Source organism: Muntiacus reevesi, chromosome X (genome assembly GCF_963930625.1).
Source record: "Muntiacus reevesi chromosome X, mMunRee1.1, whole genome shotgun sequence".
Lineage (NCBI taxonomy): Eukaryota > Metazoa > Chordata > Mammalia > Artiodactyla > Cervidae > Muntiacus > Muntiacus reevesi.
The window spans coordinates 146,241,079-146,262,732 of NC_089271.1; the positions used below are offsets into that span (position 1 = coordinate 146,241,079).

At 40.5% G+C, this 21,654-nt stretch overlaps 1 protein-coding gene and 1 pseudogene across 1 annotated transcript; both read right to left on the minus strand.

Annotated features, from left to right (window-relative positions):
• LOC136153269 (mRNA decay activator protein ZFP36L2 pseudogene) overlaps positions 1-21,654 on the minus strand; it is a 164,430-nt pseudogene that overhangs the window by 69,097 nt on the left and 73,679 nt on the right.
• LOC136153887 (synaptonemal complex protein 3-like) lies at positions 655-15,776 on the minus strand. The gene is made up of 8 exons (XM_065916019.1): positions 15,626-15,776; positions 15,037-15,106; positions 14,830-14,864; positions 6,901-7,018; positions 5,973-6,072; positions 3,279-3,377; positions 867-971; positions 655-735 (listed from the first exon to the last, which is right to left on the minus strand). The coding sequence occupies exons 1-8, from the start codon at positions 15,774-15,776 to the stop codon at positions 655-657; spliced, it is 759 nt and encodes a 252-aa protein (XP_065772091.1).

Consider the following 21,654-nt stretch of genomic DNA (forward strand, 5'->3'; position numbering starts at 1 on the left):
TGTACCAGCAACAATTAAATGACATTTTAATGTCTTTGTGGAAATAGCAATTCACGAGCCCATATCTCAGCATGGATATTTATATACCTAGGCCTGTTCTCTTAATGATTATGATTTTTAGCAGCTCAGTTTATTCACAAACAGAATCTCAAGTGCTTTTAATAATTTTTCTAAGGCAATGGAGTAGATTTTCCTTTGAAATCATTTTCCCCCACTGGAACTGGCTCTGTAAACCAATGAGTAAATACAAAGGGGATTTACAGTTGAAATAGATTTTATGTTCTTCAGTTTTTCTTTTCCTTAAGCATGAACACTATAACTCTCCACACTGGTGCTTCCCATTTTCTAGGACTGGTACAGAACTGCTGAGGCCAAAACTTAAAATGAAGACAATTTATTACCAAAAGTTAATTGACAGTGTTAGGGAGAAAACATCTCCATTTGCTACCCAAAGGGTGGAAAGCTTGATCCTTGTACCTGTGAAATTGCTACTACCCACATAACTGTTTAGGATTCATTTAGTGGTTAACAGAAAAGGATTCTTAGACTTAACAAACAAATGATAAACAAGATGTACTGACTGCAACTAGAAAATTTTAGCCTATGGCAATGTATAGGTTTGATGGAGCTAATATTAAATTACTATCATATAACTTAGGTTCCAGTTCTGTCTTCAGCATCGTCAGAGAGCAGGTATTGAAGAGACTTCCGAATATTTGCCAGCTCTTGCTGTTGCTGATTCCAAAAAGGAAAGAAATATTAAACAGTTAAATATTATTTAGATAATTGTTACATACAGTTCATAAAAAAATACCCCAATGTTCATGTCCCTCCATAGTTCTCAATATTAAACATGCACTACTTACAGCATCCATCACAATTTTGTTTTGCAGCATGGCCATTTCTCGTCTAACTTCACCTTGTTCATCAGTCAGAAGATGTTCATGATCCTTCTGAAACTCCTCTATACTCTAATAAAACAGAAGGCCTAGTCCAGTGATAAAGCACCACTTTTCATTTCACTTTCTAAACACATACAATTAAGTTTCAAAGTAACAACACTTAACAGTCAAAGGATGCTCATTATTTATTTCAAAAATATTGTAACTAAAACATGGAGATTGAAACACCCACTTAAGGAATCCTTCAAATGTTGTATCTGAGTCAAAGATCATTATCATCACACTTGGCTCAAAACAATGAGTTTGTGAACAGCTAAGGTCAAGGTGGACCAAAAAGAAGGAGGAGGCAAAGGAGGAGGAAGGAGAAGAGGAGGAAGAAGAAAGAAAATCACTGACAGTCTCATATCATGAAATTACATAGTTTAAAAACTCTCTGACAAGCTTTCTAAACACCAGGTAACAATGCACCTATAATGACCCATAATCAATTCAGCATGGTTCCATTAGAGGGAAAAGATGATCTGTCATAGGAACTCATTAAGGTATGAAAAACAAACATGTTCTAAACTTTCACTATTGATTCAACCAATAGGAATCTGGTGCATCCTATATAAAAAGCATTCTGTTAAGTGCCCTGGAGGAATTAGAAAATGAGTACATAATCTCTTCCTTATTCCAGTGAGAATTAAAAACATGTAAACAGAAAGCAACACAAAAACAGTATAACAATTCAGGAAGCACATTTTGCTGTGGCTATGTAGTGGAAAATAAGATGGTTTCTGATTTTGTTGGCAAAAGAATAAGATGTTAATAGGTAAAAGAAGGGAATCAAGCCTACTGCCGGGGAGGAGAATATGCAAAGCAAGGAGGTATTGGTGACTTAGTGCAGAGAAAGGAACCAATCTGGACAGGTGGGAGGAGACAAAGAATGTATGCAGGAAATCACAAAGAGAGGGGGGGTCTTGATATGGGGTACACATTGAACGCCTGAGACTTCAAACTGGGAAGATATTATGATAAGTTTTCAGGAGAGAAGGGATACTTTTTGGAGGATCATATTACAGAAGTGTGAAGGATGGATTGGAGAGGAGAGAAGTCAGGCAAGAGTTTAATAGAACAAGCAAGGGACAATGAGGCCCTAAACCAGGTAAGGCAGCAGCAGTGGGAATTCAAAGGAAGAAATTAAAGTACAGTTGCAGAGGTGAAAACTGCAGGGCTGAGTAATAGATGGGTGGGAAGGACAAGGAACTTTGGGGAGTCAAAGACAACACTGAAGTCACCAACCTCATATCTTCTTTGGTACTTTATCAAACCTTCACATCAATTAATAGCCAATTATCAGGGAGCATTAGAATAACACATTTGTCCACTTGGAGACACTTCTACAATAACGCTTTTGCACTAAATGATTCCAAAGTTCTTTAAGGGATATTTATTTTAAAACTCTTTTACTAGTTTACTTACGATAGTTTACTTAAACTATCTTAAACTATCTTAAGTAGTTTATAAGAGTGACATATTAAAATGTATTTGAGCAAGGTAATGAAATGGAACATCCCATCAAAATAAGAAGGGGTGTATATCTGGGATTCCATTGCCTCCTGAATAAGTATGCATCTGTATGAAGCAGAGAACAGCATCATGAAGGCAATCTGCTAGTGGGAGAATGGCATGGTAGATGATTCTCAATTCACAAGCTTTTTGTCTTCCTCTGGCTTTTTCACAGTGCTATGCATTCCAGGCTTCCTCCTGTGACTACGCATTTGCATATAAAGGCATTTTTAGTCACTGTAGCAATTCTGCATTGTCAAGTAATTATCTTCCAATTAAAATAAATACATTAAAAACTAAAAGCAAATATGCCAAAGAACACTCACATATTTGAAAATAAAAGATATATTCAGAAAGTACAATTGCTACTTACTATTTTAAACACACCACTGAAGTAAACAGAAGTAAAAGACATTAGGACTTAATCAATGACTTCCTACTTTCCTGATAGTTGTCACTGATCTCCCAAAAAACTGACTGCTGAATATAAAATTAGGATTAAAGTATCGATTTTAATCACGATTTTAATCACGTCTCTTTCTAGGTAATATTCCCAATGTACCATTTCCTATTTTAAGTAATACCACAAAGCTGATAATAAATCCTAAAAATAAAAATTAATTGATTAATTAAAAACAAATAAAAATAGAAATAAATTTAGCATTCATGTTCACCCAAAATCAACTCCTCCAAATGGAAAATGCAGAAGAATTTAAAACGTTATCACCAAAATATTGTTACCAAAACTACACAAGAATCTAACTTCTACTTCAAAATAGACATTATGTATTATAAGAATGAATTGCATTACCAAAAACAACAGACCTTTAAGAACTGGTCGTATAAGTTAAAAAATTTTTTCAGCCTCTGTCTCTGAACAATTCTTGCTGCTTGAAAAATCTTTTGTTGCTCATGAAACAAATTCTACAAGTAGAAAAGACACTGAGATAAAATGTGGTTAATTTAATATTTAGCAACGTGTAATTCTATAGGACATTAAAAAGATTATTCTTTAAATCAATATTTTAAACATTTTCTGCGCTAAATTTTAAAAAAAGCTTAGACATTTGTGCTTCCACCAATATACAAACAAATGAAATAATACTATTCATCAATCATTGAGAAGGCTCTTTCTTTCTTGTTTAAAGTATTTTGTTGGTTTATAGCATTGAAGGTAATCATTTGTATGGTGATAGATGGAAAAAAATCTTTCCTGGTGAGGATGCTGTGGTGCATACGGAAGCAGAAATACAAAATGCTCTACACAGGAAATGTCCTTCTTTGCCCATATTCAAAACATCCATCTTAATTCTTGGTAGCTACAAAATTTACAAACAGTTTTCACCGCCATCTCTTTATCAAAAATAAATGAAATCTATGCAATTATTCTATTTAACAGCAATTAAGAGAAAAATTCTTTCCTAACAACATTGAAACATGTAGTAATTCTTGGCCATTCAATATACAAGATGAACCTTTCAATAATGCAAAACTTTGAGTTCTTTGACCTGATCTCCAGAAACAATTCTGTCCTCTCCCCTAGTTTAGCCACTCACTTACATTTCCTTACCCTAGATTCTGTCACCAACAACTGCAAAATCTATATAAGAGGAAGAACCGCACACTCATATAGGAACTATCTGTCAGGCCCTGCTCTGAAAGATGTTAAGTGAACTTAACACTTAGGAACTCATTTGTGAAGAAGAGGACTGGAGGGGAGAAAGCGGGGTTGGGGGGGGGGAGGCTGCACTGAGTGGATTGTGGGATCTCAGTTTCCCAACCAGGGATTGAACCCTGGCCAAGGCAGTGAAAGCCCTGAATCCTAACCACTAGACCACCAGGGAACTCCCTTAGGAACTAACTCATCCTCAAGGCAAACCTATGATGTAGGTACTCTTATTACACCCCATTCATACATGAGGACACTGAGACCTGTCAGAGATACATAATCTGCCCATGGCTCCATAGCCAGTAATTGGACAAATCAGAATTGGATCCCAACATATGGCTCCAGAGCCCAGGGTCTTGACCACTGTACTATATACTGTTTGCCCATTTTTCCCATCAGGTAACCTCTACCTCCCTATGTTGGCAGCTCACTCCCCTTTGTACTGTGTCTCAGTACCCTACCAGGACCTGATATCTACATTTGAATTGAACATTTTTCACTGCCCCTTTTCTCCACCCCCTGCCCTGTATCCTCCTTCCGAGTTAAGGCCATGGTCATTCACTATACCTACACCCTTGCACTTACACCTTACCCCCTTTTCACTCTGTCAACATGCTTAGCTCACCCTAACCCTGGAAAATCCAACTCTCCAGCTGCTCAGCCACAACCACACAGACAGGTCTTATTTTAGACTCGTGATCGCTATGACGCTCATCTAAGTTGGACTGTACTGCAGCTTGGCAATGGTATTTCCGTGGTCCATCTACTGACTCACTGTGAGGAAACAATTCCAGGTTTTCTCCTCTGCCCTCAAAAGGCAACACCTCCTCCATCATCCTTACCCCTAACTGTGACAGAGGTCAGTCCGGTAAGAGTAAACCATGCCCTGACTGCAGTGGCTGGTTATGGAATAGGCAAATGATCCAAACTAGATGAGTGATAGTCTTCCGAAAGAATTTCCTGCCAAGCCACAGAACAAGATTTTCTCGGTCCACTGGGGTTTGGGCTTCCCTGGAGGCTCAGATGGTAAAGAATCTGCCTGCAGTGCGGGAAACCTGGGCTCGATCCCTGGATTGGGAAGATTCTCTGGAGGAGGGCATGGCAACCCACTCCAGTATTCCTGCCTGGAGAATCCCCATGGACAGAAGAGCCTGGCAGACTGCAGTCCATGGGGTCACAAAGAAGTCAGACACGACTGAGAGACTAAGCACAGCACACTGGAATTTACTAAACTGAGAGCACGTTTAGGATTGCAAGACTCTATCTTACAGACCTCATGGAAAAATCCTACTAGGAGATAGGGACAGAGCCCAAATGACCCTGCCTGAGAAACTTTAGATAAGGCCTGAAACTCTGCTTTTGTACTCCGGTAAATTTCAGACACTTGAAACTGCAAGAATCCAAACCAAGAGAGGGAGTAAAGACCAGGGGCTTTTCTGAGTGTGGTGTGTGCCTGTACTTCTCTGATTTTCTGTGATCCGGGTCCAACCACATAGGCAGCAGTGGGGCCCTGGTTCAGGTCTATGGGTCTAAGACATGACCAGGCTCTCCATTAAACTTGAGACTTGGTTACAAAGCATGCGTGCATGCTAAGTCGCTTCTGTCGTGTTCAACTCTTTGCAACCCTATGGGCTGTAGCCCGCCAGGCTCCTCTGTACGTGGGATCCTCCAGGCAAGGATACTGGAGAGGGTTGCCATGACCTCCTCCAGGGAATCTTCCCGACCCAGGGATTGAACTCGTGCCTCTTAGGTCTCCTGCATTGGCAGGCAGGTTCTTTATCACTAGCGCCACCTCTTGAGAAGCCTCTTGGTTACAACAGATTAATTAGAAAGTTAAGCCTGATACCAACAGCTAGTTTTTCTTCTTCCTCCTTGGTTTCCTGCACGCTTATATCCCACTCCAGAAACAAAGTCAGAAACTGCTGAGAATATTCACGATAAAGCTTCTGCCTGTAAAACGTAATAATGAGCAATGTCATACTTCATATTGCTAAGAAAAAAGCAAACACATTCAAAACGAAACTGATTTGACACAAATTATACTATAAAGGGAGAAGGGAATAATTGCAGCTGAAAATTTCCGATGGGAAATGGCAAAACAAAATGGATGATTTACTCTCATTCCCTCAGTATTTGTCCCCAACTGTCTAAGAGGGATGCGATCTCACATGCCTTAGCTCTTGAGAACTAAGGAAGATTTAATGCAGTATAAACTTCCCCCCAAATGCATTTTATCTATAAGTTTTTGTTTTCATTTTCACTTATTGAATAACATATAGGCTGTGACATGATAAAGAGATTCAATGAAGATATCATATAAGTTTTCTAAACAGGAATATTTCACTTCCCCCGCCCTCACCCTGTCACAATAAAGATTGCACAAAAGAAAAGTGGACCCGATGATGATAAATTTTGAAGTTATTCAAATATAAAATTAATTCTTTCCACACAATTGAATACAGCTAAATATCACAAGACACTTCTCTTTTATTCATCTAGCATATTCCAAGAACGAATATAATTTTTTCTTAAATACTAACAAAATTCAGCTATAATTTTAAAGCAGAAAATAGGTTACCATTATCGACCTTTAGTAATACCTCTCATTTCAATTAAGGTGTAAGGTTATAGGACGTCAATAAAAATCAAACTGCATATATTTCTCAACAGAGACACCAATTAATAGAGGATAACAGCATTATTTTAATTAAGCTGGACTCACAAACACTAAGATATGACACCCAGGTCCTGGCTCTAAAAACCAACAATGTTTGTTACCTTTGCTCCTCCTGCGTTTTCCAAACATGCTCAATTATCAGGTTAATGCTTTGGACAGAAGCATTGGTATTCATTATAAATCTTTTTCTCTTTGCATGAAGAAGCTTCTTAATATCATCTATATCAAACATATATATTTCCACTTAGTATTGATTCAGTAGTATTGGAAATACAATCACCATTTTAAAAAGGCATCATGTCAAAACTCCAGCATGCATTTCCCTTTTTTCTGTATAATAGTTCAGTTACTAGCACCTCAATTCTAATCTTTATAACTGGGGGTAGTCTTAAGATGGTGGAGGAATAGGATGGGGAGACCACTTTCTCCTCCACAAATTCACTGAAAGATCATTTGAACTCTGAGAAAATTTCACAAAACAACTTCTGAACGCTGGCAGAGGACACCAGGCACCCAGAAAGGCAGCCCATTGTCTTCAAAAGGAGGTAGGACAAAATATAAAAGATAAAAAGAGAGGCAAAAGAGTTAGGGATGAAGTGCCATCCTGGAGAGAGAGTCATAAAAGAGAAGTTTCCAAACACCAGGAAACCCTATCACTGGCGGGTCTGTGGGGCATTTTGGAATCTCAGAGGGCAACATAACTGGGAGGAAAAATAAATAAATAAATAAATAAAACTCACAGATTATATGCCTACTGGCAACTTCCAGTGGAGAAGTAGCCCAGTCGCTCACATCTGATACCAGCAAGTGGGGGCTGAACAGGGAGGCACGGGCTGCAATGCTTAGGGTAGAGACCGGGCCTGAATGACCTGAGGACAATCTGAGGAAGCTAGAGTGAGATAGCAACCCAAACAGAGGAATAGCCAGAGAAAGAGAAAAGGGGGGAGAGAGAGAGAGAGAGAGAGAGAACTTTCCCGTGAAAAGCTCTAACCTAGGGCACTGCTGGGCCCACTCACAGAACAAAGGACTGAGCGAATACCAGAGGAAAGCTAGCCAGCTGCGGACCAGCCCGTCGCCCACCAGAGCCAGAAAGGGGCAATCTTGGCCCCAGAGATGGCATCCTCTACCAAACTGTGAGTAGGCTCCCAGTTGCTAACCAAGTCTTCCTGGGATCCTAGAAGGTTGACATCCTATGGGAGGGTCACAGCCAGAGATCAGCTCCCCAGAAGAGACACACAGCACAGCTGAGATGGTGCTCCCACTGTGCACCCAGGAAACCAAGCAGCTGGGACAGGAGAGGTGATAAGACGTCCCATCCAGCTGGGGAGAGTGCACTCGCCAAGCACCTGGTCGCCTGTGCTGCTCAGGCCTGGGAAGGGCACAAAACGCATGCCCAAAGGAGTCTGCGCCTTTTTGGAGTACCTGAAAACCCAACCTGAGCAGCTTAGACCTGGGAAGTGCACACAACCCAGGGCCCACTTTAGACAGTTCCCCTGCAGAGCAACCTGGAACCTCAGCAGTGTAGACTGGGAAAGCACACATGCCGTGAGCAGGGGCAAACCCAGTGCGGCTTAGACCCTGCGAGCGCTCCCCACACACGCCAGTGATATTTGTTTGCAGTGTTCCTCCCTCCCTACAGCACAACTCAACAAGTGAGCCTAAATAAGTGACCACTACCGCCCCCTTGTGTCAGGGCAGAAATTAGACACTGAAGAGACTTGCAAACAAAAGAAGCTAAAATAAACAGAGGGAACCGCTTTAGAAGTGATAACTATATGGCTGATTCATGTCAATGTATGACAAAACCCACTGAAATGTTATAAAGTGATTGGCCTCCAACTAATAAAATAATATTTAAAAAAAAAAAAAAAAAAAGAAACCTATAGAAGTGACAGGTGGAACAGATTAAAACCCTGTAGTTAGCACTGACTACATTGGAAGGGGCCTATAGAACTTGAGAAGTATAAGCTGAAACAAGGAACTATCTGAAACTGAAGTGACCCCACACTGCCCACAACAGCTCCAGAGAAATTCCTAGATATATTTTTACTATTGTCATTTATTTTTAATTTTTAATTTTGAAGTCCTTTATTACTCCTTTAATTTTCATTTTTGTAACCTATTATTACCTTGCAAAAAAAGACCCTATTTTTAAAGCAAATTTCATATATATTATTTTTATAATTTTTGTGATTTTGTTTTGTTTTTTTAATATCACATTTTTTAAAGTCTAACTTCTACTCTAGATTTTTAATCTTTGCTTTTTGGTATTTGTTATCAAGTTTGTACCTTTAAGAATCCAATCTTCAGTGCCATTTTTACTTAGGAGTGTGATTACTGGCTTGATTGCCCTCTCCCCCTTTTGACTCCCCTTTTTCTCCCCTAGGTCATCTCTATCTCCTCCCTCCCCCATCTCATTTCTACTAAACTCTGTGAACCTCTTAGGGTATTGAGGGCTGTGGAGAACACTTAGGGAATTGATTACTGGCTAGATCTGTCTCTCTCCTTCTGAGCCCCCCCTTCTTCTCCTGGTGACCTCTATCTCCTTCCTCCTTCTTCTCTTCTCTTTGTAACTCCGTGAACCTCTCTGGATATTCCAGGCTGTGAAGAGCCCATAGGGATTTAATTACTGGCTAGATTGCTCTCTCCCCTTTTGACTCCCCCTGTCCTCGTCCTGGTCAATTTTATCTCCCTCCTCCCTCTACTCTTCTCTATGTAATTCCGTGAACCTCTCTCAGTGTTTCAGACTGTGGAGAATCTTTTCTTCATTAACCTAGATGTTTAATCATCAGTGCTGTATGGATGGAGAAGTCTTGAGGTTACTGTAAGAATAAGACTGAAAACCAGAGGCAAGAGGCTTAAATCCAAAACCTGAGAACACCAGAGATCTCCTGACTCCAGGGAATATTAATTGATAAGAGCTCATCCAAAAGCCTCCATACCTACACTGGACCCAAGCTCCACCCAAGAGCCAAGAAGTTCCAGAGCAAAACATACTACCCAAACTCTCCAGCAACACAGAAACATAACCATGAGCTTTAACATACAGGCGGACCAAAAGAAAGCAAACTGATAAACATCTCAAAACTCACTACTCATACTACCCAAATTCTCCAGCAACACAGGAACATAACCATGAGCTTTAACATACAGGCGGACCAAAAGAAAGCAAACTGATAAACATCTCAAAACTCACTACTGGACACTTCATTGCACTCCAGAGAGAAGAAATCTAGCTACACCCACCAGAACACTGACGCAAGCTTCCCTAATGAAGAAACTTTGACAAGCCACCCATCCAATCCCACCCACAGTGAGGAACCTCCACAATAAAAAGGAACCACAAACTGCCAGAATATAGATACGACACCCAAAACACAGCAATCTAAACAAGATGAAAAGGCAGAGAAATACTCAGCAGGTAAAGGAACATGATAAAAGCACACCAAACCAAACAAAAGAGGAGGAGATATGGAGTCTACCTGAAAAAGAATTCAGAATAATGATAGGAAGAATGATCGAAAATCTTGAAAACAAAATGGAGTTACAGATAAACAACCTGGAGACAAGGATTGAGAAGATGCAGGAAATGTTTAACAAGGACCTAGAAGAAATAAAAAAGAGTCAATCAATAATGAATAATGCAATAACTGAGATGAAAAACACTCTGGAGGGAACCAACAGTAGAATAACTGTGGCAGAAGATAGGATAAGTGAGATGGAAGATAGACTGGTATAAATAAATGAAGCATAGAGGAAAAAAGAAAAAAAGAATTAAAAGAAATGAGGACAAACTCACAGACCTCTGGGACAATGCCAAACGCCCCAACATTTGAATCTTAGGAGACCCAGAAGAAGAAGACAAAAAGAAAGACCATGAGAAAATACTTGAAGAGATAATAGTTGAAAACTTTCCTAAAATGGAGAAGGAAATAGCCACCCAAGTCCAAGAAACCCAGAGAGTCCCAAACAGGATAAACCCAAGGCAAAACACCCCAAGACACATATTAATCAAATTAACAAAGATCAAACACAAAGAACAAATATTAAAAGCAACAAGGGAAAACCACAAATTACACACAAGGGGATTCCCATAAGGATAACAGCTGATCTTTCAATAGAAACTCTTCAGGCCAGAAGGGAATGGCAGGATATACTTAAAGTGATGAAAGAGAGAAACCTACAACTCAGATTACTGTAACAAGCAAGTACCTCATTCAAAAATGAAGGAGAAATCAAAAGTTTTACAGACAATCAAAAGCTGAGAGAATTCAGCAACACCAAACCAGCTCTCCAACACATGCTAAAGGATCTTCTCTAGACAGGAAACACAGAAAAGGTCTATAAACTCGAACCCAAAACAACGAAGTAAATGGAAACAGGATCATACTTATCAATAATTACCTTAAATGTACATGGGTTGAATGCCCCAACCAAAAGACAAAGACTGGTTGAATGGATACAAAAACTAGACCCCTATATATGCTGTCTACAAGAGTCCCACCTCAAAACATGGGACACATACAGACTGAAATTGAAGGGCTGGAAAAAGATATTTCATGCAAATGGAGACCAAAAGAAAGCAGGAGTAGCAATACTCATATAAGATAAAATAGACTTTGAAATAAAGGCTGTGAAAAGAGACAAAGAAGGACACTAAATAATGATCAAAGGATCAATCCAAGAAGAAGATATAACAAGTATAAACATATATGCACCCAACATAGGAGCACCGTAATATGTAAGGCAAATTCTAACTAGTATGAAAGGGGAAATTAACAGTAACACAATAACAGTGGGAGACTTTAATACCCCACTCACACCTATGGAAAGATCTACTAAACAGAAAATTGGCAAGGAAACACAAACTTTATTAAATGATACAATGGACCAGTTAGACCTAATTGATATCTATAGGACATTTCACCCTAAAACAATGACGACTTCACCTTTTTCTCAAGTGCACACGGAACCTACTACAGGATAGATCACATCCTGGGCCATAAATCTAGCCTTGGTAAATTCAAAAAAAATTGAAATCATTCCAAGCATCTTTTCTGATCATAATGCAGTAATATTAGATATCAACTACAGAGAAAAACAAACTATTAAAAATTTCAACATATGGAGGCTAAACAACACGCTTCTGAATAACCAACAAATCAGAGAAGAAATCAAAAAATAAATCAAAATATGCATAGAAACAAATGAAAATGAAAACAAAACATCCCCAAACCTATGGAACTCAGTAAAAGCAGTGCTAACGGGAAGGTTCATAGCAATACAAGCTTACTTCCAGAAAAAAGAAAAAAAGTCAAATAAATAATCTAACTCTACACCTAAAGCAACTAGAAAAGGAAGAAATGAAGAACCCCAGGGTTACTAGAAGGAAAGAAATCATAAAAATTAAGGCAGAAATAAATGCAAAAGAAACAAAAGAGACCATGGCAAAAATCAACAAAGCTAAAAGCTGATTCTTTGAGAAGATAAATAAAAGAGACAAACCATTAGACTCATCAAGAAGTAAATGGAGAAGAATCAAATCAACAAAATTAGAAATGAAAATGGAGAAATTACAGCAGACAAAACAGAAATACAAAGGATCATAAGAGACTACTATCAGCAACTGTATGCCAACAAAACGGACAACTTGGAAGAAAAGGACAAATTCTTAGAAAAGTATAACTTTCCAAAACTGAACCAGGAAGAAATAGAAAATCTTAAAAACAGACCCATTACAAGCATGGAAATTGAAACTGTAATCAGAAATCTTCCAGCAAACAAAAGCCCAGAACCAGACGGCTTCACAGCTGAATTCTACCAAAAATTGAGAGAAGAGCTAACACCTATCATACTCAAACTCTCCCAGAACATTGCAGAGGAAGGTAAACTTCCAAACTCATTCTATGAGGCCACCATCACCCTAATACCAAAACCAGACAAAGATGCCAGAAAAAAAGAAAACTACAGGCCAATATCACTGATGAACATAGATGCAAAAATCCTTAACAAAATCCTAGCAAACAGAATCCAACAACATATTAAAAACATACATCATGATCAAGTAGGCTTTATCAGAGGGATTCAAGGATACTTTAATATATGCAAATCAATCAATGTAATACACCACATTAACAAATTAAAATATAAAAACCATATGAAAGATACATGTGTACCCCAATGTTCATTGCAGCACTGTTTATAATAGCCAGGACATGTAAGAAACCTAGATGCCCATCAGGAGACGAATGGATAAGAAAGCTGTGGTACATATATACAAGGGAATATACTCAGCCATTAAAAGGAATACATTTGAATCAGTTCTAATGAGGTGGATGAAACTGGAGCCTGTTATACAGACTGAAGTAGTCAGAAAGAAAAATGCCAATACAGTATACTAATGCATATATATGGAATTTAGAAAGATGGTAATGATGACCCTATATGCGAGACAGCCAAAGAGACACAGATGTATAGAACAGTCTTCTGAACTCTGTGGGAGAAGGCGAGGGTGGGATGATTTGAGAGAATAGCTTTGAAACATGTATATTATCATATGTGAAACAGATCGCCAGTCCAGGTTCCATGCATGAGACAGGGTGCTAAGGGCTGGTGCACTGGGATGACCCAGAGGGATGGGATGGGGAGGGAGGTGGGAGGGGGGTTCGGGTTAGGAAACACATGTACACCCATGACTGATTCATGTCAATGTATGGCAATAACCACTACAATGTTGTAAAGTAATTACCCTCCAATTAAAATAAATTAATTAAAAAATAAATAAATAAAGCTAATTTTATAACTGCACACGTTTTAGAAAAATCTGTAATGGAAAAAGAGAGCTAAGAAACTAAAGTTACTCTTTTCCAAAATGTATTTATAGGCTCTCAAAGACAGTTTTTCATTTTCTCATAACAAAACACTTATAAAAGCTGGGTTTGGGTAAATTTATAAAATATCCTCTGTATCAAAGGACACATTCTGATGGATTCTTGTTACAACTCAATAGGTAAATCATACATCATCATTCTATTTTTGAAGTGTCCAAAAGAGAAAAAAAAAATAAACGCAAAGGCAAGAAAACTATTTTTTAAATTCAGTCAATGAGGATTTTAGGTATTTTTGAGTTAAAGACAAAGATCATGAAGAATTTAAGGAAATAAAGGAATTTATTCAAAAACACTTTCTAAATCCATTCATAAGGGAAAAATTGGGAGTCTGTCTTACATCAGTTTTAAAAAGAAGGTTTGCAGTTTGCAAAATGTTCAATATTTCTAAAAATGCTTTCCTAAACATTTGATTGTATGTTATTGATCTACCATGAATTGTTACTTTCCAGGGATTGTGACAAGCTACACAATTTTATACATCCAGTTTATCTTGCATAATAATCAGTTTATGAGACAGCTCCCACTCAAACATCTTGCTTGTATGAAGGATCCACTTAGAGGACTCAAAAACTGACATAGGCTCCATGTTAAGAGTCTCTTCCTATAACCCAGTTAATGTAATTGATATCTAAAAGAACAATTTTAAACTTTTAAGTTTATGGTTCTGATCTTACATCACCAGCATGCTAGCAAAGTTCCTTTTAGTTCTCCACTGCACAGTTAATGTAAATATAACAATAGAGACGTATTTTACAGGATTAAATATAAAATTCTGTATGCACCAAAGAAAAAGGAATGTCACACAAAATAGGTAGAGGAAATTAAAAATTGATATTAAAGAAGGATATATTCCTTACTCTGAGATGCAAGTAGGAAAAACAGTTTCATTCACATTCTTCTAATATCCCACAGTCCATCAAATGCACCCATGTATAAAATAAAAGCATTGCTCTGACCGCACCACTGGTAGCACCATTCTCTCCAAATCCATAGTAAAAAGGGAAACTAAAGAAACCTATGAAGCCAAATCACACTAAACACGTAGGGAAGATCCTGAATCTGAGAACAAGGTATTAACATTTCCTATGATATAGAGTTTTAAAACAATTTACTTTCACTACAGTATCTCCTAAAGCATACCTTCAAATTTTTTCAGCATATCCTGTAATTCATTCCTGTAAAGAAATCACATGAACTTTTAAATTAAGGGTACCTAAAACACCATACTGGTTTTGGAAGAAACGTGTCATGCCAAGTGTTTTACATACAATACTTGCTACAGGAGCCCACCTTTACTTTTCTTAAAGTACCTTATAAGGCAAGCCCAAATTCCTTTAAACATGTTACCTCACATCTTCCATAAATGCTGCTTGTGAAGGACTTTCTTCTTCATGGATATCAATCACTGACCTGTTTGCTGCATGGAAATAAAATGGGAAAAGGTTTAAGACTGACATATGGCATTTTGGTCAGGTTTCCTGAAGAAACAGCTGCACTGTGGAAGGTTCCAGGATTTGCAACAACAAAAGTGTCTTAAAGCAGACATCTCAGAGGAATCGTGTATGTGAAGGTCAGATGAAGTTACATCAGGGGCCAGGACCACTTTTTGGAGACAGTGTTATAAGCCTTTCAGGGTTTACCAGCAGTGGGAATAAAACATGCAGCACTCCCGGAAATGATTCGGAAAGAAGGACGTGCAAGCTGTTATGAAGGAGAGCTGCTAGGAAGCTTACAGGGCAGTCCCAGTTTGGGATATGAGGCTGAATTGGGCAACGTCCGGTACCTGACACAGCTTGGCACACACATGGCTTTCCCTGCTTACTATGTGGAGGACTGGGAAGCAATGACCCAAGGGACACTGCCCATTCCCCCCCCCCCCCATTACTCTGCCCTCGCCCATGCACTGTGATCTGCAAAGGTTTCCGACAGACCATACCTTGGCAAACACTCTCTGACTCACTCAGCTCTCTTCTCTCCTGACTCCCAGAGTCACAGGCTGCCATATCCTGAGCCTCCATCCGGGCATCCTGAGTCTCCTTCGAGGCATCCTTAGCCCTCCTGAGACGCTTCCTCTGAGGCCTCTCCATCTACTCGAGTCTTCCGAGGTACAGACAGCACGCCTGCACCCTGGGAGCACAAACGTAAAGACACAGATGGCCCCAGGGTCAACGAGCAATAGCTGGCATGGGTCCTCCGCGGCAGATCAGAGTGTGTACTTCCTCCTGTCCCTTGATGGACCAGGAGCTGATGAAGCACACAGTGATTGTGACCCCCTCCCCCCAGCACTGCTATTGAGGACTGGCTCCTGCACCGCCCCTCACAGCCCCGTGCTACCCACAGACATCTGAGTGTCAAGACCCTCTGGGGACAGAGTGTCAGGATCCCACGTGGGGACAGAGGCTGCCCCCTGTGTCTCGCATCCCCAGGGATCCGGTGCCAGGTGGAGAGGCCTGATCACAGGCAGGACAAACCTGAGTGTCCCTCCATAGGGGTGGGGAATAAACCGTTCAGCACCTGTCCAGGCACAGTCGGGTTGGGGGCCTTCCCGACACGCCATCTGGACCCCATGATGACCTCAGGGCACTGGCCCATCCTTCCTGCCCAGTGACCGGGCAGGAAGCACAGACCTGGGTGGATGATGCCTGCCCACCCTCTGAGACTCTTCTGGGTTGTGGACCGACAGCTCTCCCCAAACCCCGCCTGCTGGCCCAGCCCTCGGGGTCCTCCTTCTGCCCGGCTGGAGGCCGAGGGGAAGCCTTGGGGACATCGCTTCAGAGGCCAGCCTGGCTGCCACAGCCCCACACTCTGGTTCCTTCAAGTCTGAGAAGATGGCGCCGCCCCTCCCCCAGCCCTGCTCATGGTCACGTGGTGCCGCCAGCCTCCCTGAGGGTCCCTCTGTCCCCCTCTTGGATCCCTCTGGCTGTCCCTCCCTTCCTCCATCCTTCATCCACACAGGGCGAGCTCCTCACCACAATCTCCAAACTGCGAACCTCACACAGCACACACGACGCTCCTCTCACGACCTCGGGACAGCCCGGAAGCAACCAGCCTCTCCTGAGAGGGAGCAGTGCCGATTGGCCAGCACAGTGCGCATGCGGGAGGCGGGGCCTGGGCCTCACCCCGCCCCTTACAGAACAGCCCTCCGGGGGGGAGGGGGTGCTCAGGCTGGGGACGCACGCTGCGGCTCTCCATGTTCTGTCTGCAGAGGACACTGCCCTTGCGGGCCGTTTTCCTGGGAAATCACAGAAGGCCAGGGGAGTGAGGAACAGGTGCTCCAGCCTCTGTCCGCCTGATGAAGGAGCATTTACCAACTCCCAGTCACTCTCCCATTGGTTTCCGTTCCACTCACTCCCTTCCGCTTGCAGACCAAGAGCCACCCTCCAGGGTGTCGTACAAACCACACCCCCCTATTTTCAGATTTGGATTTTCTTTTTTTTTTTTAAGTCAGTGTTACCTAATCCTTAAATAGCCTTGCTTACTTATGTTGTCTGCAAATCACCATCAATTGTATCAGGTTCTCTGTAGTCTTCCGCCACTTCCTCTTTGCATCACTCGACATTGTGGCAGTATCGACCAGTATCTACAGTGTGACCTGTCTCCACCGGGCTTTCTCTTTCCCTGCCCTGTCATGTACCCTTGTGGAGCCACGCCTCCCTTTGTCCCTCCATTTTTCTTCTTGTCCCTGGACATCTGCATGCTTTCCACTTGAGAGCCCTTCAGAGCACCGATGCAAGCAGTGTTCTGGTGTCTAGCCCATGTGCAATATGCATTTCAGTGTTTAAGGGAGGGGGATGGCTAGGTCATAGGCTCACTGAGTGCAGGGAAACTGTCTCCATCTTCTGCCTCCACCAGTGGGTTTAGTCTATTGTTCCATGATCTCACCAAATACTTGATGGAGTCAGGTTTCTTGCCTGTTGCCACTAGTGGATGTAAAATTACATCTGGAAATATCTTCCTTTACATGTCTGCAGTCGCTCATAAGGTTGAGCTCCCATGTGTGTGTCTGTGTGTGTGCATGTGGGTGTGCTTATTGGTCATTTCACTTTCTTTTTCTGTGACAGATCTCCTGGCATCATGACCTTTAATCATTTGGATCAGATGACTTCATTACAGACACACGTAGAAGCTTTTCACATATTCCAGATTTCAGTTTTGTGACATTGCCTCTTGATTGTAATAAAACATAAATAGTTCACGTTTTACTTTGTTAGCCATTTTTAGGTATAGCGTTCAGTGTCATGAAGTGACACCACCACTTCTGCCTTTAGGATTTGTTTCTTTCCAAACTGAAACTCTGTACACATTAAACACTTATTGTCAAACCCCTCCTCCTCCCAAGCCCTGACAACCACCATTTTACTTTCTGTCTCTGTAAATGTGCCTACTCTGGATACTTCATATATGCACTATTTTTATTTTATGGCCAGGATATCTCACTGAGCATATCTTTGATTTCATCCATGTTGTGATGCATGTCAGAATTCCTTTCCTTTTTAATGGCAAAGAATAATCATTGTTGGTGTATATCACATGGTTTCCTCATTCATCTGTTGATGGACAAATACTAATGCTGTACAAGCACAGGCATACAAGTATCTCTTTGAGTCTCTCATTTCACTTTATTTGGGTGTATACCCAGAAGTGGTATTTCTGGATCAGATGGTCATTATAGTATCAATTTTTTGAGTAATTGCATGCTGTTTTCCATAAGGGCCACACCATTTTACATTTCGAACAGTGAAGCACAAAGTTTCAACTTCTCCACATCCATGCCAACAGCTGTTATTCTGTGGATTTCTGGTAACAGGCATCCTGATGAATGTGAAGTGTGATTTTGAATTGCATTTCCCTAATCATTAGCCATATTGAGCATCTTTTCATGGGCTTATTGGTCATTTGCACATTTTCTTAAGAGAAATGTCTACTGAAGTCACTTGCCAATTTTTTATTCATGTTGTGTTGTTGCCATGGTGGTGGTAGTAGTTGAGTTGTGGGAGCTCTTTATGTATTTTGGATTTGAATCTCTTATCAGATAGATTTTGGGCAATTATTTTTTTCCATTCCATGAGTTGCCTGGTCTCTCTTGATAATGTCCTTTGATGTGCAAAAGCTTTGAATTTTGGTATAGTCCAATTTATCAATTTTTTTTCTTTTCCTGACTCCTGGATCTTTTGAAATAAAATACTCTTAACCCTAAAATCATCAAAGTGTTCTCCTATATTTAATTAGACTCATTTTAAGACAGTGCTTTGCCTTTTTAAGTCTTTGTTTGTGTAGACTTGATTTGAGGGCTGGTGTCAGAGATCTGATTGCTTGCTTTTTTTCCTCCCATGGAAAAATGATGGTACCATCCTCATTTATTGAGTGGTGTACACTTTCCCCACTATTAGCAATGCTATGTCTGTCATATGTCCAGTTTCTCTATGTTCCTGCTTCTGCTTCTCTAGCCCTTTACACCAGCCAGTTTATTTATCATGTGCCAAAACCACAGCTAGTAATAAAACGAAGATTCCAAGTTGGATCTGTCAAACTCTAAATCCTCAGGTATTAGCTACACTCCGATGCCTAAGACTCTTCAGTGATTCCTCCAACCCTCCACAAGAGGGTCTACCCTACATATGAGGACCCTTGACATCTTTTCTCATTTAACTCACCTTTTGTCATCTCCAAATACAACTTCCTGCAGTTTCCTCAGGCACATCTTTGCTGTTTTGTGTCACTGGGACTTTGAAGGAGCTCAACCAACTCCTCTGTGGAATCTTGGTTGGCACTCCTTCCTTTGCCTACCGCTGTGGCTTACAGCCTCTCTCCTCTCATTACACTGTAGGCCAGTCAACTGTGTGCTGCAGAAACTGTACTGTTTTGCCTCACTTTGACCATTAGGCTGGAAACCTGCCTAATTCTAGCAAGCAGACTTAGAATTTGTAATTTATTTATTTATTTATTTATTTTTAGTGTCTTCCAATTTCTTTTTTTTTTTTTTCAATTTTTTTTTATTAGTTGGAGGCTAATTACTTCACAACATTTCAGTGGGTTTTGTCATACATTGACATGAATCAGCCATAGAATTACACATATTCCCCATCCTGATCCCCCCTCCCACCTCCCTCTCCACCTGACTCCTCTGGGTCCTCCCAGTGCACCAGGCCCAAGCACTTGTCTCATGCATCCCACCTGGGCTGGTGATCTGTTTCACCATAGATAATATACATGCTGTTCTTTCAAAACATCCCACTCTCACCTTCTCCCACAGAGTTCAAAAGTCTGTTCTGTACTTCTGTGTCTCTTTTTCTTTTTGGCATATAGGGTTATCGTTACCATCTTTCTAAATTCCATATCTTTATCATATCATATCTTTATCTTTCTGGCCTACTTCACTCTGTATAATGGGCTCCAGTTTCATCCATCTCATTAGAACTGATTCAAATGAATTCTTTTTAACAACTGAGTAATATTCCATGGTGTATACGTACCACAGCTTCCTTATCCATTCATCTGCTGATGGGCAACTAGGTTGCTTCCGTGTCCTGGCTATTATAAACAGTGTTGCAATGAACATTGGGGTACACGTGTCTCTTTCAGATCTGGTTTCCTCAGTGTGTATGCGCAGAAGTGGGATTGCTGGGTCATATGGCAGTTCTATTTCCAGGTTTTTAAGAAATCTCCACACTGTTTTCCATAGTGGCTGTACTAGTTTGCATTCTCACCAACAGTGTAAGAGGGTTCCCTTTTCTCCACACCCTCTCCAGCATTTATTGCTTGTAGACTTTTGGATAGCAGCTATCCTGACTGGCGTGTAATGGTACCTCATTGTGGTTTTGGTTTGCATTTCTCTGCTAATGAGTGATGTTGAGCATCTTTTCAATGTGTTTGTTAGCCATCTGTATGTCTTCTTTGGAGAAATGTCTGTTTAGTTCTTTGGCCCATTTTTTGATTGGGTCATTTATTTTTCTGGAATTGAGCTTCAGGAGTTGCTTGTATATTTTTGAGATTAATCCTTTATCTGTTTCTTCATTTGCTATTAATTTCTCCCAATCTGAGGGCTGTCTTTTCACCTTAGAATTTGTAATTTAAATAGATCAGTGTTTACCCATAAATAAAACCAACATTTCTGTAAGCTTTACTGCCTTTTGAAAGTATACAAACTCATGATTCATTTAATTATATTAATAATCCTCTGGAAGATGAATTAGTGTAAGCTCACTTTATCATTTGGGATACTGAGGATCAAAGAGTAGAAATATTTACCCAAGTTCATAGAGCTGTACTGTAGAGCTAGACTGTAGAGTGTGACTATAGACATGGAAGTCCTTTATCAAGTTGTCATTTTCAGTGTAAATTTCAAAACAAACTGGTCAAGGAAGGGTGCTGTCCTTGACACTTTGAAGTACAAGTAAAAGTTGTGAAATGATAAACCTAATGAAGACTTCATACAGATCAGATCAGGTGAAAGAAAAGAGTTGGTTCTTGATAGAACTTAGGTCAATGGTCCAGGAACCTGAAAGTAGAGTGCATTCAAATTTTCAGGGAGATTCTGATTCCTCATGTCTGGCACGAGGACAGGAATCTGGATTTGTAAGAAGCTCCCACAAGTGGTCGCTCTCCAGTGGACCACATTTTTTTATCTCCTGGAGAAGGAAATGGCAACTCACTCCAGTATTTTTCCCTGGAAAATCCCACGGACGGAGGAACCTGGTAGGCTACAGTCCACGGGGTCACAAAGAGTCGGACATGACTGAACGACTTCACTCACTCACTCCCACAAGGGAATTGGATAATTAATAAGGATGATGTAAGGTAAGTGCTATGTCAGGTCCCGTATCTATCTCAGCATTCTATCCTTCATCCTTTCATATTTACTAACAGAACTTTGACACCTTTGCATCTAGATGTGGGCACATGACCCAGTTCAGTTCCTGGGCTGACCGTGACACATGTCCCAGACATATGTAATGGAACTTCTTG

Bases quoted from the DNA above. Each gene is read 5' to 3' on its own strand.
- LOC136153887 (XM_065916019.1), bottom strand. From the start codon at position 15,776: ATGGAGAGGCCTCAGAGGAAGCGTCTCAGGAGGGCTAAGGATGCCTCG. The intron at 6,073-6,900 runs GTAACAAACATT...TACGTTTTACAG, and splicing joins AAAACGCAGGAGGAGCAAAG to GCAGAAGCTTTATCGTGAAT. The intron at 736-866 runs GTAAGTAGTGCA...TTTTGGAATCAG, and splicing joins ACAAAATTGTGATGGATGCT to CAACAGCAAGAGCTGGCAAA.